Source organism: Alligator mississippiensis, chromosome 7, assembly GCF_030867095.1.
Source record: "Alligator mississippiensis isolate rAllMis1 chromosome 7, rAllMis1, whole genome shotgun sequence".
NCBI classification, from domain to species: domain Eukaryota; kingdom Metazoa; phylum Chordata; order Crocodylia; family Alligatoridae; genus Alligator; species Alligator mississippiensis.
In genome coordinates this window covers 7004353-7030055 of record NC_081830.1, presented here as the reverse complement: position 1 = coordinate 7030055, position 25703 = coordinate 7004353, and the positions used below count along the sequence as shown (strand labels likewise).

Here is a 25703-nt window from a genome sequence, read left to right as displayed (position 1 = left end):
ATATTCATATTCCTATGAATATAGAGACAAGATAGAAAGACGGGCCAATGAAATGGAGAGAGTTTCATGTGGGTTAGAAGGACAATTTGTCACCTTTTTGCAACAAGGACGGGCAGTGGGGTGGTGGTGGTAAAGATAGGCAACTAAACTCATACAAGAGCCTCAAAAAGAAGTGGTTTGATTTTCAATACATCGTATTACCTTGTGTCTCCTGAAAGTTGATTTTGTTGCCTTTGGAAACGGCTTAACATTTCCAAAAAGACACAAATAAATATTAAATTAGAGATCTACTACTGACTTACACTAATAGTTGAAGAAAACTCTCCCACAATGAACGCAGATTTTTCTGTGCATTGTTTATCACTATCAGATAAGTTTGGGGAGAAAAGGAATTTGGGTGGAATTTTTTTTAAGGCTTAGAGTCTCTGATTGAAATTTTTTAGAAGTTCCCAGAGCATGAAAATTTTAAAGGCATTTTGGTGGCTTTAAAAAGGCCAATGGACACTCAAAGGATGTCTCAAACAGGTTAGGAACATAACTCCTATTGAAGCCAAGAATAAGTGGGATTCTGGTTTTTAAGTAGTGTAACTTTTGAAAACTTCTGAAAATGTTGTACATGGCAATATAGTGATTTGACAAATACCAAACAGGAAAGCCTGTAGCTGAGCTGCTAAGTGAACCCAGATCATCTGAGTCATGTATCAATGAGTTAATTCAACTTCCCATCAAACAATCAACTTCTATATGTTTGTAGCATATTAATATTCTTTCACTGCCTCTAGGTCTCCAGTGTGTGTGAAGATAATACATCAGCCAAGAGGCAGAAATGGGTCATAATAGTTTTTATTTAAAAGCAAAAGAATGACAAGGAATCCCCAACTCAAGTACATATTACAATACATAGGTATGTTTTGCCTTAAGACACGATACAATGCAGCTTAATGTGATAGACTGGAATAAGACTATGCCCCATTTAATGCTGGCACAATGCAAAGTTGATATCATGTACTGTGATATCATGAAACAAAACCAATGTAACTCAGTGCTACAGGGGTATAAACTGGACCTGAGTGAATGTAGGCTAGAAAGCAGTAGCAAGTTTCTAACCATCAGATGATAGAGGTTCTGGGGGAACCTTCCAATCGGAGCAGTGAGGACAAAGGACCTTAATAGATCATAAAATGGCACTTGATCAACTGAAGAATGGGACTGAGTGAGGCAGCTGCTCTCAATTGCAGAGCACAGGACTCCATGATGGAGGCCTTGATATTTCCGTGACAGTGCATGAGCACATTTCTGCGTAAAGCAGGAAATGCAACTCAGTACCACGTGACCCAATGAAACTAGACACGGCAATGCCATGCAACTCAATGCCATGCCATGCCATTGCTGCTATACAACTCCTTGTTGCAGTGTGAATGAATCAACTGCAGTGCAGGAACTTTAAACAAAGCTTTGAATGCTGGGAATATACTTAGTTTTGTGTGCTGAGGGGCTTCTTACTCTGTCACCCTGCTTCACTTTATCTACCTCCTCTTACCTTCTCCCCTGTCACATCCCTTTTATCTTTCCTTCAGATGCCCCACCTCTTCCCCCAATTTCGCTGTTTGCTGTCTTCACATTGTTTACTCTGCTGGGGAGTTATAGCTATTTCCCCATCCACACATAAGTCTGGTCTAGGTAGAGTATAAAGACTTTTGGACAGGTCTGTTAATCTATGCTTATGCCCTGTCTAGGACAATGGGGCGTCCTTCCCAGCTCTTCCATGAGCACTGGTGTCACAGAAAAGATTAATAGTAAATCTAACATAGCATGTAACCTGATAATCCACTTCAGCACAGCATCACTGCAGATAAGTTCACTATTGGACAATGCAACATGCTACCTAGTATGCAACAGGCCAATTCAAATTAGTGAGATATAATATCATATAGTATGGCACCATACTACAGTATAGTACAAGGCAATGCAACTGCATATAAGGCATGCCCATGCAACACGCACTGAAACAGGCTAAGGCAAAGCTACCAAAATCAGTGCTGCTCCACTAAAAGCAATGCAATAATATAATTCAGTCAGTTATTCATATGAAATATGCCCACCCTATGTTATAATTCATGGCAGTGAAAGTATTGTGTTATGGGGTGAATCTTTAGGGTTTCATACAAGTAACTAGCACAGGAGAACATAACGGGAACCGAGTGGCTGCAAGAGAGCTAGGGTTGGACAATCGAAGGTGGCTAGGAATTATTGTTGTAGGCATAGAATGTGTTTCTGGTTTTGGGCTTTGTTCGAGCTCTGGGTTTGGGGTTCCTTCTGGGAGCTGGGAAAATGAAGAAACCATTTTAGATGGACTGCTTTCTGGGGGAGAGGATGAACAGGCACAGGTTGGAGTAATTTGGGTTTGGGGAGAACCACAATGAGGTGGTGTCTTTTTGGGTTGAATTAGTTTTTGTGAGGTTGAACCAGAACATTTGCCTCATTCAATGGAATTGTTGCAAGTAAGGATCCCATTCAGAAAACAGGTCTGCTTTGGGTACCTTTGGAGGAAGACAGGGGAATCTGGTGGGGAAATCAATATGGGTCTTGTGAGGTTAGAGTGGGGTGGGGGCACTAGAAGTGGGATGGTTTCTTTAGGATTCAATCTCTGTGGGAGGGCTTAGGGCAGATGCAGCCCACAAGCAAGTGCTTTTACAAAATGGGACCCAGGACAAGTTGAAACGGAGGGGGTACTCTGCCCTGCCCATCAGATCTCCTGGTGAAGATGGTGTGCCCACCCCTTCCAACTCCTGTATCCTTTCAGGACTGGGGAGTGAAGAGAAGGTATTTCTGAGGAATGTGAAAGCTGGTAAGGGGAAGCTGAGGGGAAGAGGAAGAGAGCATTTTATCCATACAGCCCCAGCTGGAGTCCTATCCACTCCCATCCCCAACTGGGTTGGGAGATGTGGAAAAATGTCCTTGCTAAAATGGACGGAGAGACATTTCCTCTTCTGCTCTCACTTCTGGTAGGACAACTGTTCCCTTTGAGGCAAACACAATGCCATCATGGGCAGACAAGGGAACATAAAAGGGCTAAGAGAATGGGAGAGAGGGAGAGAATGAGGTTGGCTCCCTCCAGTCTTCTTCCTTTTAAGCAGAGCTGTAATTATTTCACCTGTGGAAAGAGAAAGAGGAAGATATAAGCATATCCAGAGAGATGGACAGGGAAATAAAAAACTTTCTGTTTTCAGCCTAAGGCTGTCAAGCTATCTTGCTCTGAGTCACTCATGGGCCCCCCGTTTCACCTTGATGAAGGTGACAAAGCCACTGTAGAAAAGCATGACAAGGAAGAGGGCGATGAACGTAGAGACTGTGGTCCAGACGCAGTTGCCATCGTCCAGCTCGGTGTAGTCATCCTCATTGTCATCTCGGAAGCCACAAAGACTGAAGTTCATGATGCTGCAGTCCCAAGAGTCTGGATCATGTCAGAGAAGCAGAGGAAAGAACTTATTCAATGGAGCTCATTTAATGCCCCTTGAGCAGAATTAACTTCTTATCCACCTGTGTTGGCAAAACCCATATGAGACTGAGCTACATTAGAGCTTTGTTCTCCAGAGCTCTAGGGTTAAGTGTCCCAGGGGGATAATGATACTCTCTTTCCCCTTGAGGCAGTATCTCTGGAAAATCTCAACAACTGGCCATCATTTTGGGGGAGATGATTCTATCTTCACACGTTATTCTAAGCAATTCATTACATTGATCCTAGGAATACTTACTTACTCTGTTCATTTTTCCTCCCCTCTGCCTTTCTCTTTCCTTTCATGTTGATATCCTGTACCCAAAAGAGTCTCTTCAATGAAACACTAGGCCAGATCAGTTAAACATAGCATTACAAAGCAGTTGCCAAGGAAAGAGATGGGCAAGTGGTTTTATGTGGATTTGGAACACTGGATCCATTGCATGATATGATGCAACCAGTCTGTCACGCACCTCAAACACCTATTTGCCTACACATCACATACACCTGACCCCTTCATCCCCACATAACTTCTAATTTTTCCACGCTCCTGAAGTCCTACATGTTTCTCTATCCATTCATTTACTGTTGCTTTCTCCGTATGTTTTATGACTAGAGGGATTTTTATTTTATGCTAGTATGACAGAAGAGGTAAGTTCCCTCCATTGCTCCAGTGTCTCAATTCCATATACATATTTATCTCCAAAGCCCTCCATAGGAGTTATAAAACAGAGAACTGGGACCTGATTTTGAGAGATAAAGGTATTCTGTATTTTCCAGGGACTGTGTGGAACTTCAAGTTTCTGAGAAACTTGTCTAACATCCCAGAACTAAGCTTGGGACTGAGATGCGGATGAGATCCAGTCCAGAGATTAAGAAAATACTTTCTCCCCCAGCTATCCCACTAGGTTGAGGTTTTCAATCCTATATATATATATATGTTCCTGTGACAGAAGTCTGATACTTCTAGGAAATGAAGTATAACACCAAGTTCACAGGCATCTTTGATAGTTCTGTTCTAGGCTCCTTGGCACAGAGATAACATTACTACTAATCCCCTCCTGTCCCACCTGCAGTCCATGAACTTTAGTATTCATACATTCCTGATGCTTGTTGAAGAGGTAGAAGATCATAAATATGAAAGCTTCCCATCAGTGCAGTTGGGTCATTGCTTTAATAGGCACATGCAATATACACAGAACAGATAAAGCCTTTGTCTAGCAAAAGTAAAACTGGAACATGAGGGCTGAGGTAAGAGGCCAAGAGTTTAGAGGGATGGTATGGGATGATGGAGAGTCAGAGAGGATTTTTTTGCGTGGAGAGACCTGAATGGAATAATCTGGGATGAAGGAAGTGCTAAGACACGTTTTTACCAGTATAGGCATTAACGCTTCTTTCTAGAATCACTTCAGAAGACATGTGGGCAACTAGGCAGGTGTAGGTAGTCCCCAGTAGCCATTCTGTCCTGGACACCTCCAGTTTGCTGACCAGGGAACATCGCTGGCTCTGGTGGTCACAGCTCGGGTGGTCATTCTGAGGCTGACGGTCCATGTCGATTGGCACCTCATCCTTCTGCCACCAGACTGAGACATCTTTTGGGTAGAAGTCTTTGATAATGCAGAAGAGGGTGAGGCTTTGGTCTTTGTAGGCAGTGTCAGAGGATGCAGGCAGGAGATAGGTGCTTGGAGCCTTCCAAGGGCCTGCAAGATTTGGGGGAAGTGGGGTGGGGAGAAAGCACGTGTAATGAATAAGGGTGGTAAAAATAGGTATAAAGTGTCACGAGCACTTTAGAATCAGAATCACACAAGAAATGTTGATTCCTCAGCTTTAACATGCTTTTTAGAGAAAGGCAGTCAGTGTATGATATTCATTTACCATTAGGTTAGAAGTCTCATTCCATCCATCCCTTCTCTCCCCTGTATTGCTTGCCTTCACCTCCCATATGTTTGGTGCTACTGAAGAAGGCTTCACCACTCACTTTCTGACATTACAAGTCTTTTAGAGCCACAACTGTCTCTCAACCCCTTTCCTTAAGTGCCCAATGGTGCTTTACATTTATTGCCTATCTACCCTCATCAAGAAAGGGATATACATTGTACAGCACACACCTTAAAACAGCAAGATTATGATCTAACCATCCTCATTCAGGATTATACCCTAAAATGTACCCCATAGTTACTGACCTACCCCAAAGCTGACCTGAACCCCCATAGCCCTTCCTCCTTTGCTAGTCCTTTATTTCTAAGCCCTCCTGTGTCCACCCTCCACATCTTCCCTTTAGGTCTATTATTCTCTCATCTAATACTAACCCTTCCTCTTCACTCCAGTCCAAGCTAGTCCCTGAATTCCAGCCTATACAGCCCATCTTCAAACTTATTCCCTCAGGCTACAGTTCTTCTCCAGACACAGATGGAGTGTTTCTCTGCAATTCACCGTCACTAATTTCTCCATCGTCCTACAGTCTGTCACCCATACCAGTATGGCAGACTTTAGAAGACTATCCCTGACTACTCTTGACTTTAAAAAAGTGCATCACAAATGAGATGCCTGATCCTAAATCCTTAGATCCATATCCAGATTGCTTTTTTAACAATAAGCCTCTACTCTTCACTCTACTCTTGCTTTATTCCCTACACCTATCCCCAAAAAGTCCATCTCTCATTTTTTCCCCTATCCTTGATAAAAAGTTTATCCTTAGATAATTCCCTAATCCTAAAATGTAGCTCTGCAATCTCTTCCCAGAGTCATTTGAAGAACTCCAGTAAATTCAGGCTCTTTCCGAGAGATAATACACAGGCTTTAATGGGTCCCATTGGTCAGAAAGACCATTTTGCTACATTCTCACCATGGTTTAAGCTGATATCCAACTTTCTTTCTTCCTGGTTACTCGTGATTAAACAGCTGACCTTCTTGGTGGAATTCCACTCGCTCAGGTTGACTTGCAGCCAGCTCTGGATCCAGGTGCTGACATTTTGTTTCTCTGGCTCCTCTGACCTCACTGCCCTTAAGTCCATGGGTTGTTCATTCATCATCCACTGGATGCTGGCATTGACAAGTTGGGTCTTGCATGTCACAGCTGCTGTCTTATTGACAAAGAGCTCCCTCAAGGATGGGGGCTCTATTAAACTGGAGTTTGCTGCTGAGATCTGCCAACCTGCAGAAGTAGTCACGAAGAAAGTGGTCACAGATAATGCCATTCCAGGGGGAGGATTTACCAAGCATGGGGGATTTCACAAGAGTACTAGTGGTGTGATTTTCTGAGCTGTGCTAATCCTTATGCTTCAATACTTATTTTCCTTCCAACTGGTTTTCTCTTGAGTTCAATGTACCACTCAGTGTAATCTAGAGATTTTCATGTGTGGACAGGAATTGGGTCAGAGACATAATTTAAGCTGTATCTGCAATTAACACTGCTGTCAGGCCATCAATATATTGGATATCTAATGTGCCTATAGCCATATACGCTTCCTTCCAAAGACTTCTCCAGCTCCAATGTCAGACTTGACAGCTGAGAATTTAGAACTGGGTTTTAAGTACAATCAAGATCTGACATAATAATTGTAGTTTGATACCTGGTGACAGAGAGCTGAGCTGATGCCTATGAATAAAAAAAAATGGCTTTTATATAAACAAGAACAGTCAATGGAGAACTATCATCTGACATGCACTGGGGCAAATCCTATTTCATCTAGTGGGTGCCAGTGTGTGATCCTACTCTATTCTGCTCAAGTCTTTGAACAACTCATAATGCAAAAAAAAAAAAAAAAATGTTCTCTCTTCCTTCTCACTGTCTTATGTTCTCACTGCCTTATTTTAAGACTAAGATAAAGGTATGCTATAAATGTTGACCTCTTAATGGTTCTTTGGGGGGCTCAAGCTGTGTGGAATAGGCTTGCACTTGGGTACCAAAGGACCACTTAGGTGCTCTAGAGGTGGAATAGAATTTGCACCTCAGTGAAAACTGATGCCTGATAATTGATACGGTATTATAAAATCATAGATGAATACATTGGGGAACATGTTTTTCTCTAAACTGAGATCAATATTGCAAAGAGGAAATCTGAGAGAATTGGACTGGAAGATCTTCAGAGTGGAATGATGACCGGATGCAAAGGAAGAAGAGAAGAAAGGCAGAAGGAAAAACTTCCTAGGCATCAGACGCAATGGGAATTGGACACTTCCATTCTCTAGGGACCTTGGCAAGCCTACAGAGCCCATCCCCACTTGGTGACTTACCAGTGGAGCGTAAGGTCTTTTCCAGGATTCCAGTAAGGGAGCTATGGGTCACAATACAAGTGTATGTATCCACCGTGCTCCAGTCTTCTGCACTGATCAGCAGCTCACAAGTCTGCTGGAACTTTCCATCAGCTAGGGCTACCAGAGGTGATTTGAAGGTGCAGTTTTGCATCTCCTTTTTGACCATCCAATAGATGTCTATGTCCTTTGGGTAGAAGCCAGTAGTGAAGCAGGTCAGTTTCTCATGTCCACCTATGTCTGGCGCATGGGAGACAGTAACTTGTGGGGGAGCTGGTTCCAGGAAATCTGAAACAGAGGGTTGGCACTTTGTTGCTATGTAATTTATGTAGGGTAGATGCTGGGAGGCAGGGATGTGCTGAAGGTGTTTGAGGAGAGTGAGGAATCTGAATGTAAGGGAAGACTAAAGTAAATCCAAAAGCTGGCGGGGGGGGGGGGTGGGGGTAGGGTGGGGTGGGGTGGGGGAGGGGAGGAGAGAGAGTCATGTGATCCTGGAGGATTTAGCGTCAATGAAATTGAAGCACCAAGTGTCCAAGGTGCAAATTCTGACCCCTGGAAATGAAGAGCTTGACTCCTTCAAACCGAAAGGAATTGTCCCTCAAAGTGTGATGATGCTTATGGTGCAATGCAAGCACCATATTGGATCACAACTGTATGACATGGAGAGGAAGAGTGAACACTGCTTCATAAATCAGCTGTAGGATGCAACATGATGCAAAAGGGTTCAATGAAGACAGGACTTTACATGATAGGATGCAGACCCTGCTATGATGCAACAAGTTCACAACAAGATTTGGTGCAAACTCATGACATAACCATATCAATGTTGACCATGTATCCCAAGCAGATTTTACCATTATAGTGAAGCAAGAGGCAGTGAAAGTGCTAAAGCAGATGGTTACACATCATATTGAGGTGCAATAGAAATATAGTATCATGATAGAAATGCATCACATTGAGATGTAACATCAGTGCATTGAGTTGTATATCTATGGTGTGTGGGTGAGGCACGTCCTTATGTGAAAGCATGACTTGTGACAAGGTGATGTTGATACATCATGAAAAATCATCACTTCATCATAAATCATAGTCCCAACGACCCATTAATACATGGTGACAAAAATATCAACCTATCAGACTAAAATAACAGCATACGATAAGAATGGATGCAAAAAAACAAGGAAGGCAGCATAAAATAATACTGTGGGACCAGTGAGAGAGAACATACAATCACATGATGACAAGACATATGCCAAAAATGGGAAAGTACCCAATTGCTGTGACAAAATCTTATGTTGCAACAAAGTGATATCTAACAGTGACATAATAGCAAGATGTTGCAACCAAGAAAGGCACTCTCACAATCAGCATACAGCAAAGTCCTGACAGAATATGTCTTATTACAATGCAGTGTCATCCATGGCATAGCCAACGTCAGCTGCTCTATGAGACAAAACTACTGGTGTTACTATCAAGAACTCACCATTTCATAGCAACACATCACAATACCATATGGCATCCTCATGTCCTTTACACAGCCAGGCCACACCAACATGAAGTCACTCTGCCCCAGTGCAGAACAGGTGCCTCAGAGCAGTAGCTCTCAATCTCTTTAGCCTCAAGGCTTTCTTCTATAACTTTTCTGACTTTAACAGGACTCCAGTTGAGAATCACTGAGCTAGAATCTGGCTGGTGCCAGGTGAGGGCAGCTGGGGCAAGGCCTCACCCCACTCTTCTCGGCTTTTTCCACTGATCCCCCCCCACCCCTGCTCTGTACCTGAGGGGGCAAGCATGGCCTCCATCACCAAGACTGCTCCCCTGGGGTCTCACACACCCATGACCAGAGTCAGCAGCCTTTGTAGCCCCTCCTACCATCCCTGGGAGTGAGAGTTAAAGAGCAGTCATGAGCACTGCTTTTTTGTAGGATGCTGGGGGTTCCTGGTGCATGGAGGAGTGAGCACTTTCACATGGCACAGGGGCCAGATGCTATGGTACCCTTATAGGGATCTTTCATTACCCCAGCTGATAATCACTGCAGTACAGTTTATTTCCTTCATGCCTGAATTGCAAGCATTCCAGGGGAAGAAGGCCTTCTTCCCACCTTTCCGCTGGACTTACCTCAGATACTCTTGCTCAAGCTTTGCACAGAAGATGAGGACTCATGTCCTACCAAGCATGTGTATACAGCCCCAGTTTCCCACTGAGAAGTGGGGATTTTCAGGAGGCTTTGGGCAGAGAAGGTGGCAGAGGGACTAATGCTGCTACTGTTCCTTTTCCACTGGAAGATTATCTCAGATGGAAAAATTCCAGGGGCCTCACCCATACCACCTCACTGGAGCCAGGCTACACAGGTGATAGGAGAACCAGTGACATGAAAAGGCTCTTGGTCATCCGGGCATCTGCATGGGAAGTGAATTGCATTGTGATTTCATTTTAAGTGACATCAAAACCTTGAAATTAATGGGACTGGATGTCTGGTGTAGAAGGCCTTCTTCCCCTAGCTGGGCCCTATATTTGACCTAGCATAAGGGTGGGGTAGGTAGGTTGGACTGACTCATGGGGGATGGGGAATGAGGTATGGGCTGTCCCCCTTCAATGGGTAGTGCTCTCCAGATTGACCCTAGACTTGGGGTGGGGGTGGAGATGAGGCAGGGAATGGCCGCCATAGGAGGATTGCAAAGGCAAAACCAGCTCTTCTACTTCTATGAGGTTCCACCTCTTAATCCTGATGTAGTGGGAAGGGTGTTAGATACTCAAAATGTGGTGTGGGTACACTGAAATCAATCCACACCATGGTGATCTATTGAGCCATTGCCACACAGGGCTGGCCATCCATCCATCTGTCCAACCGTTCTATCCTTGCTTCCAACCATTTACCTACCCACAGCTTGATGCCTCTCTTTCCATCACTCTCTCTAGACCTCTCCAGGAGAGAATCTAATACCCAGTCCCCTGCCTCCCATGTCTTTCACTGGGAAGGAAAGTAACCCCTAAGGCAAGACGCCTAGCAGAACGCCATGGATAAATGTTTGACCCCCCCTTGCTTTTTTCTCTTACCTCTGGGCTTCCAGATGCTGCCCTCCTTGCTCTCAAAGAGGGAGCAAGGGTGGGTGACTCTGGAGAGAAGTGTGCTTCCAGAGTATCAGTCCCCTGTGGGGATGTCCAGGTGCCTCAGGAGAGTCTGTGGCTGATTTCTGTGGGCCTTGGGTTTCTTTGCAGTGGCAGTCTTGGTCCTGTTGGTGCCAGCAATTTCCCAGGTGACTCTTGCTTGGTCCAGGTCATAACGCACAACCAGGCAGGTCAAAGGGGACTTTCTTTTGGTCAGTAGTTTCTTCAGGGGTGGCTTTAGAAGGTAGATACTAGGTCGAGGAATACGAGCTGGAAAGGAGATTGAGAGTGAGAAGTGAGGAAAGGATGAAAGAGGAGGGTTTGCTGAGCAGAGATGGTGTTGAAGGGAGGGAAAGAGGGCAATAAGGGGTTGGCAGAAGGGAAGAGAGCAGAGGGTCCGTGTTGTAGAGGGACAAGGAGGAGAGATGCAGAGGGGGAAAAGGTGGTTTGCTCTTGATGGGGAATGACATGGGAGAGGGGTGGGGGGAAAAGTGGATAAAAGTACAAGGAGGGAATCACAGGCAACTGGATAAGAATATATGGAATGGGAAGAGGATGAAGGGAGCAGGCACTGGTAGGGTCAGAGAGGGGAAGGAATAGGGCTTGCTCACTTGTTCACTTGCTGATCTTGTGAATCAGGTTGTTGCTGGTCCCAAGATGGGCCACATTGCTGATGTACTCCCCAAGCTGTTCCCAGATCCCACAAGGCACAGTTAGGTTGCTGGAGATGCTGAACCTCCCACTCTTCTCCTGGAAAGATGTCAACTGGGTGCCTCTTTTCTCCTTCCCAACTTCCAGCCAGGTGAGCTGCAGTTCCTGGGGATAACAGCCACTGGTGGAGCAGACCAGTGTGATCATGCCATTTGATTTGAGCCTGTGGCAGGAAGGGGGGCTCTTCATGGTCACAGTCGGGTTGCTAGGGAGAGCATGCAGTCTGCGAGGAAAGGTAGGTTAATGGTATGGTAACATCTGTATCCAACCACCTACCCACCCAACCTCTCTGCTATTAGTTCATATGTCCTTGTATCCCCATCTCTCTTTTACCTTGTATCAGATCCCACTGGCTTACTGAGTTGCCTCTCCACACTGCTTTGCTAGACTGGGTGTCTGGGTCCATCTATTCCTGAAACCTTCTATTTTCCCTGCTCTGAATCAACTTGCCTTGAGCATGTAGGGCTGGAAGGGTGCTCCTGGAGAATCAAGCCTAGCCTCTGCTTTTTCAGGCAACCAAGATGCATTATCCCTTTCATATACTTCCCAAGCTCCCTCTTAAAACTAGGTGGAAAATTTGCACTGGTGGGAAGCTTCTCCAGGACCTCACTGCTCTGATGGTTAGAAAAAACCTTTTTCTCATTTCCAGACTGTAAGCTAGCCTCCGTCCATTCCCTCTCCATGGTGTTCCCCCTAAATTATTTATACAGATTCATCCTACCACTTCTCATCCTTCATTGTTTCAGACCAGTGGTTTTCAAACGTTTTGGTACCCATTTACATTCAAAATATTGCTGCTTATACCCCCTACCCAATGCACCTCTAAATGTTAATTCTTGGAAATGGTATTGAGAGTGATACGAATTTGCAGCAATGCTGTTATTCACGGAGTGCTGACCAATCAGAAACTCCACCTTCAGATTTCGATTGGCCAACCCCTGGTGAAACATTACTGCCATCAGTTCTGCTCTTGTCAAAATATAAGCGCATACCCTCTTGGCAAAGCACCGCATCCTCCAATTTGAAAACCGCTGTTCTAGATCAGACAAAGAAAACGCTTAGTTTCTTCCTACAAGATGGAATTCCCACTTCTCTATTTTTTTATTTATTTATTTTGCACTTGATCCAGTCTGTGCTCACTTTTCTTCAATATGACCAATTACTACTGTCCATTATGTCCCAGAAGAGATTTGACCAGTATTTTATGCAATGAAATTTCCCCCATCTTCCCTGCACAGTATATCTTAGTATTTCATTTTCCTTTTTTCACAGCCTGATCAACACAGGGGGGCTAATAGTCATCCTGTGAATGACTAATACTAATACCCCCCATACCCTCTTTCTATTTCTTGGTCTATTTTCAAAGCACAATCAGTTAGTTTATAACAAATTCAAGCCATTAGTACCTACTAAACCCAGTCAATTAATGCATCCATCAGTGGCTTCCAAAATGCGGAGTGATAGTTCTATAGTTCACCTTTTTTGGACATTGTCTTTATCATCATTTTCCCTTTCTGATCTATCTCATTGGTGTAGCTGTCCCCTTCTTTCCATTTGGGTACAGAAATATTGAGCTGCCTCTTAGTCCTGCATGTACAATCTTCCACCCTTCTCTCGCTATCAGGTTGTGAAGTTCAATGCCACTTGATGGTCACGTCCTTAGGGCTGTACCCATATGCAACATACCCCAGCTTCTTGGTCTTCTTTTCCTGGTCTATGGACTACAGGATTTCCAATGTGGGTGTTTCTGGTTGGCTTGGGGCTGCAAAGAAATCAATGCTTAATCTTGTAATGCCCCAGCTGAGAGAGGGAAAATAGGAGGGAGAGGATTTTGACTGGCACAGAAAGTGCTGACTCACCTGTGTCAAGTGATAACAATTCCTCTGGAGCATTAGTGAAAGCAAGGAAGGGGTAATCTTCCCAAGGCAAGTTGTAGAAGTGTCAGTCAAACCAAGGCAGGCAAAAAAGAATCTCAGGCAAATTTCTAGAGGTGGTTCAGGCAGCATTAAATCCATGGTGTGCAATGAGTGTGGAGAGTTACTGAGATAAAAGGAAGCGTCCCCACTCAGCTTTGAGTCTGCTGAGTGAGAGGTCTAGACCGGTTGTCTGAAGTGCAGCTGCATTAGAGGCTGGATTTCTTCAAGTACATGCTGTCAACATTGTTCCTGGTTTTGCCTGTTCAGTTCGAATTATGAAGCAGATGGTGTTGGAGGCTGGGCTCCAAACTCATGAGCATCCCTAAGCACTAGGGCTGCGCGAAATTTCGCAGCGCATTTTGTTTCGACGCTGTTTCGAGTCATTTCGAACTCGAAACAGCAACGTCAAAACGAAACAGAGGGGCTTAAAACAGGGCAGGGTGAAACATTTCAAATTTCGACTGAAGCCGGCTTACCTTTAATGGCTTCTCTGCAGGGAAACAGAAAGTAAAGTTAGGGGAGGGAGGGGGAGGAGGGGGAAGGAGTGCTCTCATTATTGACATACGTAGCTGGCCAGTGACTGTCACCCTTCTCTGAGGTCCCTTCCAACCTCAGTGCTCTAGGGGAGGGACAGAAAAACTTCATAAAAGGCAGCATTTTTTGAACTTCCCTGCTTTCTGCTCTGGGGTCACTTAGCGAGCTGTCTGCTCTAGCAGCTCACCGTCAGACCACTACGGCTAGGAGCACTGATTTTCTAAAGGATTCCCTGCTTGCTACCCTAGCAAGAGGGATTTCAGAAGACCTTCTTCTTGTAGGTGCTTTTATTTTATTATTATATTCATTGATTTATTCTTTTGAATCTTGTATTGGATAGGGTTACAATAGAATTTGCTCTATATAGGAATTTACTGTATATATTTGTTTTTATACAGTCATTCTTTCCAACACACCAATGCTTTTATATTTTCTTCACACAGACATATTTTTTATCGGGTTCATAAATCTCATTACTGCAAGTCAGTTCGCTTTGAGTTTTTCTACACACATGGGCATATTTCTATCGGATTCGTAAATCTCGTCATTGAACCACACCTACAGTTTTCAGTTTATATAGGAACGCAAATACATTTATATATTTCTTGAAAAGGAAGACATGAAACGCACCGTGAAGCGTGGTGGCAAGGCAGGTGGCCACACTGGCCAGCCGTCAGGGAGGAGTGGAAGAGGAGGTAGAGGGAGAGCTGTAAGTCCCCTCCCCCCCACCAAACAGATGCAGCCTCTTTCCTCCAGCTAAAAGGGATGAGGCTGCTACAAGCAGCAAGGAGAGGGTAGCAGTGCCACAGTCACTGCCTGTGCCTGAGACTATTTCATCCACATGCATCAGCTATAACCACCCATCCCCACCATGAGGACAACCACAACCAGCAGCACCAGCACAGCAGCCCACTCCACCCCTTTGTCACTTCCTATGCCGAGCCTTCCAGTGCCAGAAGAAGAGCTGGCGCTGGATCTAGATCTTAGTGCCCTAGCAAGGGAAATTCTGGGGAAGGAGGGGGAAATCAGCTGAGTTTGTGCTCAACACCCCTCAAGTTCCCTTCGAGCCAGGTCTCCTTCCCCAGAAGGCACTTTGGAGGAGGTTTATGCAGAGGTGGAGGCATGTGGCTCAGCTGAGTCCACTCCTCTTGCTGTGCCTCCGCCTGCTGAGGAGGGGGAAAGTGCAGAAGCATCCACAGATGCACCCAGACCCCAGAAGCGAGCGGGTAGTGTGGTCTGGGATCATTCTGACTGGCAGATTATCCCACGTACGCTATCTGCCTGCACTGCTGAGCCAAAACCAGCCGGGGAAGGGGAACAAAACATATGACCACCATGGGGATGCTGATGCATCTCCACAGGCACCACCCCCTTGCTCTTGCTCTTGCTCTTCCTCAGCCTGGCACCAGCAGGAGTGTCCCCAGCAGGAAGTCTCCCGCGTGCTTCAAAGCTCCCATCCCCCCAAAGCAGAGGCAGGCCACCCTGGAATAGTGGGGGAAAGGCAGATAGAAAGGGGGGCACATTGCAAGGCTGAGCTTGCTGTCGATGGCCAGCCCTTCTCCTTTGTTGAGCAGCCAGGGTTCAGGCCTTGGACATCTGGAGCAGCTGGGTTGGAGATCACCTCTCCCTCACAGGGCACTGGTGCGACCAGTCAGGCCGTCAGCGGGCTCTCCTTCAAGCCAAGGTGCTGGATGAGTCCCACACAGCAGCAGAGATCATGGGGACCACAAACTGCCTGGTGCAATCGTTGCTTGCTGGGCAGGGCGAACTCACCCTCTGCTTCACGGTCACCGACAATGGGGCCAATATGGTCAAGGCGGTCCGTGATGCCAGCTTTGTTGGCATCTGCTGTGTGGCACACAAGTTGCACCTTGTTGTCAGGGATGCCTCGGAGGGGACAGGGCTGTTGGTGATGGTGCCAGCACCACCAGCAAGCTCATTTCCAAATGCAGGAAGGTGGCAGGCTATTTCCACCGGAGCATCAAAGGGGGCAAGATGCTGTGGGACAAACAAACAGAGCTGAACATCCCATAGCACAAAATCATGCAGGATGTGGAGACTTGGTGGAACTCCACATACCTGATGCTCGAGAGGCTGGTGGAGCAACAGGCCATCCATGAGATGGTCCTGCTTGGGGAGATCGGGATCAGTGGCCCCCTGAACAAAGCTGAGTGGGATACCATCTCCCAGATCTTGGTGGTCCTCAAGCCCTTTCTTGAGGCCACTGAGAGCCTCAGTGCTGCTGATGCCCTCCTTAGCCAGGTGATCCCCATAGTGAGGGAACTTCAGACCCAAATGGAGAACTTCCAGGGGATCAATGTTCCTGGCTGGGGCAGGCCGCTGTCACCAGATGTGCAGGCACTGGTGAGGCAGCTGAAAGAGGGCATCAGGAAATGGCTTGATCCCTTGCGGTCCAGTACAGTCCATGTGCTGGCTGCCACGTGTGACCCAAGGGTGAAGGGCACTGTATGTGGCAGTCAAACACTGGATCAGTGGACGGAGGTGCTGGTAAAGAAAGTCAGGGAGGCAGAATTGCGGAGGCGGGGGGACGTGAAACAGGGGGATCCACCGTCTCATGCTAGCATGCCGTCTATGAGCCAGTCTTGTCCTCTACCACAGGCGCTGCCAATATGGGCTAAGGACATGGCTTCTATGGTGGGGTCCAGAGCCACCAGACCGCAGCATCAGGCAGGTTGTGCTCATGCCTCAGTGGCTGCCTATCTTGCCGAGGATGTGGAACCACTGCTGTGTGACCCCTTGGCCTACTGGGCAAGCTGCAGCCTGGTGTGGTTGGATCTGGCCACAGTTGCCCACCAACACTTGTCCTGTCCACTGACCAGTGTGCCAAGTGAAAGGGTGTTCAGCATCACTGGGGATGTAGTGACACCTCACTGCACCTCCTTGGATGCTGGTTTGGGGGAGCAGCTGGTGTTCCTGAAGGTGAATCTCCTGCTGCTGGGGTTCCCCAAGCTCCAGGTGCAGATGGACTGAATGCCACCCTCCTCACTTTGTTCACACCTATTTCCTTTTTTCCTTTAAAAAAAACACACAGTTAATGCCCCGCTCTCAGCTTGAGGGGGCACTAATTATATTGCCAGCCAGCAGGAGGAGAACATGTCCCTGCTGAGCTCGTTCCCCTGCCAGGACAAACTTGGAGGTATGGGATTGGGACTATGGGCAAGGAGGAGGCCCCAGGTCCTGGGCATGACCACTAAAACTGCACCCTGCCAGGGTAGGGAGGCGTGGTGGGACTGCTGGTAGCATGGCAGCCCCCTAAATGCCAGGACCAATGATCCTGTGGTGAAAGGCAGGTAGGAGGTGCCATAACTTCCAGCTAACACACAGACGCACACAGTCCTGGTTGGGGAAAGCCCAGACTTGTCACATCTTTGACAGGCCTGATGCTTGCTGGTTGCTGTGCAGTTGTAAGGCTCCTGGTGTGCTCGGCTTAGCTGCCCAGGATGCCAGTTTTAGGATTGAAAACCCCTTTGTCAGGCTGAGGAAGTACCTGCAGTTGTTCCTGGATGGAAGGAATAGTGAAGAAGCCAGAGGCTATCCTGGCCCGCAATGCAAGCAAGAAAGCCAGCCAGTGAAAATGGAAATGGAGGCATCAGGGGGTGAGGAGCAGGCTGGGGTGGGGGGTGGTGGCAAAGTGGGATGTAGCAGCAAAGGTAAAAGTGCAGAGGTACCTGGGGAGTCAGATGTCCAGCAGGTCGCAGCGTGCCAGAACTCCACTGTCTAATCTATATTGAGTCCATGAGTTTCTGTACCTAGGAGACTGATGAAGTGAAGTTCATAGGCCCGACTGTGAAAATTGCTTGTTAATTTGTTTCCTCTCAGGATCAGGCCTAAGAGACCGGAGGCAGAGTGTTATTTTAGTAAGGAACGTGCCCCCACAGGTAGGCATTGTTGTGTTTGATAGATTCTGGTGTTCAGTTTGTGGGGTACTGGAGATAGTTGGCAGGTTTTGTGTTTTGAGCTGTCGGAAGTTGGCTTCAGTTCTAGCGATGAGGTTAGGTGCTTGTTTGAAATATAAACCACTTATCAGAGCTGGGCCTATGAACTGCACTTCATCAGCCTCCTAGGTAGTAGGTGCAGAAACTCATGGACTCAATATAGATTAGACAGTGGAGTTCTGACACGCTGCGACCTGCCAGACATCTGCCTCCCCAGGCACCTCTGCACTTTTACCTTTGCTGCTACATCACCTTTTGTCCCCTGTGGCAGAAAGCCACCTTTGTCTCTCCCCAAAGTCTCTGCTCTGTGACAATTGGATAAGGATGGGCCCAGCAGAGAGACACATCCTTACCCTGTCTCTTTGGGTAATCTGAGCTGGATACATTCCTGAGGGAGTGGGGAAACCTGCTCCCTCTGCCTACATGATGGGCATCACATACCTGAGTGAGGGGCTTCCTTCCTGGTGGGCTAGAGTCTGCCTGGCAACTAGTGATGTATTTCAAATTGGCTGGCTGACAGCCAACAGGTGCTGGCCTCCATTGGACCAGGTAAATGAGGTCACAAGAGCTATATAAGTTAAGGACTGCCCGAGAGGAGGGGGCAGCAGCCATGAGGGATACTCAGGAACAAAGAAGAGCTGGACCATCTGAAGCTTGCTCTCTCTCTCAAAACTCATGATCAAGGAACTGCCTGCTTCCAGAGGGAATCTCCACCTGCCTCTGGATGATACTTGTGAGTAAGCTAACTGAGATCCAGCTAGATATATAGCTTGCGGTAACTCAGATGCGAGATCAAAGGCTCCCCCAGCCACAGGAGTTTGCTCTATGGGATTTCTCTGATATTGCTCTACCCTGTACCCTATTCTAACTCTACCCTCTGTAACCAATAAAGTTCTCCTTTGTACCTAGTGTGGGAGACTTATTGAGGGTGGGTTTAATTATGCCTAGGAGGCCCCTTGGGTCTGCGAACTAAGGGAGACTATCCTTTTTGGCGCCCAGCTTGGGAAAGTGCCGCAAATTCTTGTATTGGGTCGAATACCCATAGGACTATTAGGCCTGTGTTTCCCTGAGGACACAGGCCCTGGACAGTCCCTTTTCAGGGTGGTGGCAGCACACATTACCCCCGGACTCTGTAGTGGGACTCGAAAGGGGGTCTGCCAGGGCTTAGGTTCCCCTGGAGAGACACATGGAGTCTGGAAGGTGGATGGGCGTAGTGAGGTGGGAGGCTCAACACAGGAGCCCCCCCTACTGGCCCACCACATCCCTGACCTCCCACCCCAGCCTGTCCATCACTCCCTGATGCCTCCATTTTCATTTTCACTGCCTGCCTTTCTTGCCTGCCAGGCCAGCCTCTGGCTTCTTCACTATTCCTTCCATCCAGGACCAGGAGACACACCAACTGCAGGTACTTCCTCAGCCTGACAAAGGGTTTTTCAATCTGAAAGCTCCCTAAGAAATATTTCTCTAACTATTCATTTTTTCCCCATAATAAACATACAAACATAAAAACACAAGATAAGCTATCACACACACCACGTGTAACATATATCCAACACAACATCTTTACTTCTTGCTGCCAATTCCTTTATAACAAGAAAGGCTCTGTGACAGTTCTGTCTGGCTACCTTAGATGCTGCTGGTGCTATTGCTGTTGAGCCAGCTACATTATTTTCACCTGCCATTGTTTCCAGTGGTGGCCTGGGATGAGGCTGTAGAGGAGGAGGCAGCCTCACTGGGGCACACTGTCATGTGCAGAGGCCCTAGTGCCAGGAAGGGTGCATCTGAACACAGACACGGTGTCACAAGCACCCATGTCATTCATGAGTTTTACCTGTTGACAACCAGAGGTGCAGGGTCCCAGAACCCCAAGCCCTGCTGAACCTATCTTGTTGAGAGCTGGCAGACTTCATGGCTGCAGCAGGGCCTGGCAGCCAGGCCTACAGTAGTCCCCCCCCGGCCAAGCCAGACACAGTGTCACAAACACCCATGTCATGAGTTTTGCCAGCCAGAGGTGTAGGGCCCCAGAACCCTGAGCCCTGCAGCACCTATGTCATTGAGAGCTGGCAGGCTTCGGGGCCACTGCAGGGACTAGCAAGCCTGAAGTTTTGACCCCACTGTGGCTTCACACATACAAGTGACAGAAGTTTGGCTCTCAAGATTTTGGTGTGCAATTTCTCTGAACCCCCTGCACCTATGTTGTTGAAACTTGTTGGGATTCATTGTCTCAGCAGGGGCTAGCAAGCCTGCAGTTTGGACTCTGCTGTGGCTTCACACGTACAAGTGACATGAGTTTTTCTCTCAAGATGTGGGGTGCAGTTTCTCTGAACACCCTGCACCTATCTTCTTGAAACTTGGCACACATCCTGCCCTCAGAAGAAGCTACCATTTTTGCAAGTTTCATCTAATTATGACCAGAAATAACTAAGTTATAGCCTGTGTTGACCTTACCCATTATATCCTATGGGTGAAACATTGAAACAGGGTTGAAATGGCAAAACTCTTTGCCGAAACGAACTGGAACAGCCGTTTCAACTTGAAACAAAAGTTGAAACAAAACACTGTTCTGGTGAAATGCCGAAATGCTAGTTGAAACAAAACGCTTCCATTTCGTACAGCCCTACTAAGCACCCTCCAGGCATCAGGCAATGGAGATGATGGCTCTTTCTTTGCCAGGCATTCGTGGGCACCTGAGATTTCAAATCAAAGAATCTACCTCAGGCAGCTCATACTTTGAGAGCTAAAATTTATTTGGGTACCTGTTATCAATGGAAGACCACAAAGAAAATCCTGATACCATAAATGCCCATTGAAAAAACAGAAAAAAGATACACATAGACACACACAAAAGGAAAACAGCAATGTGCATGTGCTACCAAGAAAATATATGGTTATGAGCAAAACAAGCCACTTCATGGAAAACACATCATTGTCTGGAAAAAAGAAATCCCAGTGGCACTCCTAACTCCTAGACAAAGTTTTTTATGTACCTTCCCAAAGAGCGGCACCCATCCCAGTGACTGACCAAATACCAGCTCAAGGAGATCATATTCTACTTGAGCTTCAGAATTTCCTTTTGGAAACTGGAATGGTTTTCCTACTTGTTTGGTAATACTAATTCGGTTTTCTTAAAATCTGTGGAATCATCTCCCTAGAAGACAGGTCATGATAACTACTGCTTAAGACATTTCGTAACAGGATTGGATGATGCTTTGAGGATAATGGGGAACTACCAAGCACTGGAATCAATGAGGGGTTCTCTACACAGGTAAGAGTGCTCTGTTTGTCTTGTAACTCTTGATTTAAGCAGAAAGGTTGCCATAATGAAAACACAAAACTTGCTCCACCACCCCTTCCCCCAACCCTATGGCTTAGGTGAAGTTACATGCATGCCATTGGCCTGATGGGATGAGAAAGAGTGCAGTTATCCCCAAACTAACACCTGCCTCTGAGAATCCACTTACCAAAGGACACATTTGCAGTAACTTTATCAGGAGTTTTCAAAGTTGGGTGCTGCACAACACAGGTATAAATTGCTGGTCCTTCACCTTTATCCACCTTCAGGATGCTTTCAGTTGAGTATAAGTCGTTTCCGTACACAGGGCCATTATTGTAATGGGATTTGGGTTCCTGGGCATTGTTCTTCTGCCATGAAATGCTGATCTCCTTGGGGGAGAAGCCACTAACTTCACAGATAAGTAGGATGGCAACTCTGTTTCCAGAGGCGTCTTCGCGATAGGCTCGGGAAATGGTGACCGATGGTGTTTTCCTCTGGACATCTAAATTAAAAAGGAGGGGAGAGAAGGTAAGGCCTTGGCTTTCCTGTCTAAGTTAAGAACATGGATATAGATGAAAAATATAACACTGGGCAGTGTCCAGGAAAAAAATGCAGCAATAGTGGGACTGTAATGCGGTTAAGCTGAAAAAGAACCTAATATCTGAATCTTATCTGACCCAAAATTCAAAGGGACAGTGACCTCTCCTTACTGCTGAAAGAAACCCCTGAACCCTTCGCAACTCTGAATGAATTTTCTGACATTTGCTTTTGTAAAGGCAACAACCTCTGCCTGTTCGTCTCTCTCTTTTTCTGTATCATCTTTCTTATTATTTTTATTTGTATTTTCATTTTCCACTTCTACTTTTTCCATCTTCATGATGATTATGGCAACTGTAGTGATTGTAGAGATGACAGCAATCTTGCTTCCATCATCTCTGTGATATCATAAAAAAATATAAAGCTGGAATGGATTTACAGAGGTCATCTAGTTCAATCATGTACCTTAGAGTGGGGTTGGAACTATCTAAACCCATGGTGCTCAACCCTCAGCCCATGAGGCCATGCCATCTGGCCTGTGGGTCTCTCTGTAGGTGCATAAATGTGGTGGGGGATCCATGGCAGTGTTAACTTCCACTTGCTTGCTGCCAAATTTCTGGATATGCGAGAAGCCATGTAGGCCAGATGACATGGATCTGTGCACTAGATTACACTGGTATGTGGTGGGCTCAGTATTTGGGGGTCATTGCAGTTGGATCTAATGTGCATGGTCAGGCCAGTGTGCAGCCAGATCTGATGTGCAAGATGCGCAGGCATGCATCACTAGAAATGGTTCATAACACCAGGGCAGCAAGCTGAATCATGCCCACAGGCTGACCCCGTGCTGGATCAAGTCCACAGAGACACCCTGTGTGTAGGGTCTAGACCTGGGACCACTTACTGAACCCATAGGGCTGGGAGATTAAGCACTGCTTTCTAACCCATCCCAGACAAATTTGCCTAACTAACTGCTCTAGCTAGTTGCTGCTATACTTAAACAGCTCTCACAGTGAGAAAATTCTTCCTAATACTAATAATAAATGCAGGTTTTTCTTGTCATTTTAGCAAATTTCTTATTGTTCTGGCACCTCTAGATAGAAGAATAACTGATCACTGTCCTCTTTATAATTACCCTGTTCATATTTGGGGATGATGATCAAAGTTCCCCATGAGGTTGATGGGCACTCATTAGCATTTGGCCAACAAATCTACTCAAGTTGAGCCTACTCAGCTGCTGAATGCTTGAATCCAAAACAACAGTATATGCCCTCTGAAATTTCCAGAGGCAGTTAAAGGATTTTCATTTTCTGACAATTTCTATAAAAGCTGGACACCTGAATATCTTGGAAATAGAGGACAAGGGGGCCACCAGAGACTTGATGTTTTATATATCCTAACCCTAGGCAATTGTTGGAGGAAAGCGATAGAAAGAGGGAGTGGGAATTTAATGCTAAAAACCAAGGGGACCAGAGGCAGATTGGGTTTGGAGGTGGGAGGGGGGTGCACTGGTCCAGTTGCATCTCCCTTTGATTCCTGTTCAAACCAAACTTCAAAACTAACCATCTGGCAGTGGCAGCAGTATTTCTAGTTGAGCAGCAGGGAGAGACTCACTTGCACTGAACCATGAAGGCAATCTACCTCATTTCTTCTCAACTCTTCATATCAGGGGTGTTAAGACCATTAGGAAGGAGAAGGTCGCTGACATTCACTAATCAAACTAGCTTTTCTTCTGCAATTCTTGTGTCTGTTAGCCAGTCCTGGTAATGTAGCTCCTATATCAGAGCCCTGCAGACTGTTTTTAACTTTAACCAAGAACATTAGCTTAGCGGCCGGAAACAATGTTAACTCAGGAGTGGAAATAACGTTTAGTGAAGCACTGGATGCATTATCAAGATGGTCAAGGAGGCTAGATTTTGGTTTTTGAATCTGAAAGAGCCATCCATTTCATTCCAATGACAACAGGACTAGTGAAACCTGTTTTGATTATTTTTTGCCTATTTTTTTGTTCTTTTTATACATAATATATAACATAGCAAATTAATGCACATTCCAATAAAATTATATTTGTTTTTCTTTCAATCTTAAACTGAATAATATAGCCCTGGACTAGTGAAGTTTCTAGTTTGTTTTTAACTGGAAAGAAATTTTTTGTATTATAAATCATGAGAGGCATCTCACTATCAACGCACCTCTTTTCAAAACCCTATATCTAATCATGTAGAGGACCATGGGAAAATTGCACAGGTGGAAATAAAGTGGTGGCCAGTGAAACACTCACAAGATAGTTGTTAAATTATGGCCAAAGTCCTTTTGCATTATAAGAAACTAAGCACCAGCAGAACCCAGATTTGCAGGTGTGTGTAGGAGTTAAGTTATAAGCCCAAGTAATGTGGGCTGGAGTTCACTTTCCCCATTTTCATGCCAGATCTACTTACTTTTCTCACTCATGGCTACTTGTTCTTTCATCTCTTCATAGCAGGGGACCTTTACTTTGCAAGTAAATGTGGAGATGCTGTTCCATTGCTTCAGAGTCACCTGATGGGAGCTGAGGCGGGTTTGGGTCCCGTTGTTGTGGGTCTGGATACGTCCTGTATTCCCATTAGGGCTTTTTCTCCCATCCACTTCCCATTTGATGTCAGCACCACTTAAATCAGATGCCAGCACGAGGCATGTAACCAGGCCAGTGTTGGCAAGCACATCTTCATAGGATGGCTTTGTTATGTAGATGCTGGGGTAAGGAAAGTTTATGAGACAGGCTGAAAAATGAAAAAGAGGTGCTGATGACAAAATGGCAAGTGTGGTAAAAACACATCCTTATATACAATCATAGAAAAGTAAGCCTGGACAGGACCTCCAGAGGTCATCTAGTCCAACCCCCTGCAAGAGGCAGGATCATCCCTATCCAAGCCATCCTATACAAATCTATTGTCTAACCACATAGCCAACCTTGACACAACCACACGGCATAACTCCTTAACTTGCTACAGGTAAGAGAGGGGAACAATGGTGGTCAATGTCCTGCTGCTGCAAGTGTTGTTAAAATATGCTCAAGAGATCCAAGGAAGAGGGCCATTTCCCCAGCTACAGAGGAAGGCTAAACCCCCTAAAGTCTGAGGGCACTTCTCCAGCTTCATTTTCCTGATCCTGTAGAGGTATCCAGATTGGTCATGTTAATTCACTGGAAACTGTCTAGGGAATTACCAAAAAACCCCCCAACTACTTGACTTTAAGGACAAGTAAGAGTGCACCAAGATTTACAGCAGCCAACCCAAATCTTAAAAGCAGAGATTTGGTAACAGAAAGTCTCCTGTCTTCCTATGTCTGCACCAGGTTAAACAATGAAGAAAACGCTCTCCAATTCTCTACAATGTTCTTGTTCCACCCCCAGCAGATTACAGAATGCTGTACACACGTCCATTTGATCTGATCTGCACCCAAAGGTGCCGCCTTTCTTGCACAGAATCATGGGAAAGTGAGGCCGGAAGGGTCCTCACAAGGTCATCTATAGGACCATCCCTAACTGAACCATTCCAGCCAAGAGCATGTCAAATCTACTTCAAAATGGAGGGATAGCGATTCCACAACTTTTCTAGGCAGCCTGTTCCAGTGCTTGGGCCTTCCCTGTTGTCAGAAGATTTCTCTTAATCTCAAACCTTAATTTCTTCTGCTGCAGCTTGAGGCCATTGCTTTTACTCCTATCCCCTACAGAGATGGAAAAAAACTCATTTCCATTCTCTCTAAATCCTCAGTCTTCTCTTTTACAGACTAAATAACCCCAGTTTTTAGGTTTTTCTCAGAAGCCATGCTACCTAGGTCTCTAATAATTTTTGCTGTTCTCGGCTGTCCAATTTGTCCACATCCTTCTTGAAGCGTGGGGCCCAAAACTGGATGCAGTACTTCAGGTGAGGGCTAACCAG

At 46.0% G+C, this 25703-nt stretch overlaps 2 gene segments (V, D, J or C); both read right to left on the bottom strand.

Annotated features, from left to right (window-relative positions):
- The window catches only part of LOC102577049 (Ig mu chain C region-like), a 110702-nt gene that overhangs the window by 55743 nt on the left and 29256 nt on the right, over window positions 1-25703 (bottom strand).
- LOC106737515 (Ig mu chain C region membrane-bound form-like) overlaps window positions 834-25703 on the bottom strand; it is a 52331-nt gene continuing 27461 nt past the window's right edge. Inside the window, 7 exon segments of the C gene segment in view lie at window positions 834-3154; window positions 3285-3454; window positions 4870-5196; window positions 6342-6650; window positions 7733-8038; window positions 21437-21751; window positions 24222-24542. Coding sequence covers window positions 3146-3154; window positions 3285-3454; window positions 4870-5196; window positions 6342-6650; window positions 7733-8038; window positions 21437-21751; window positions 24222-24542 — 1757 coding nt within the window.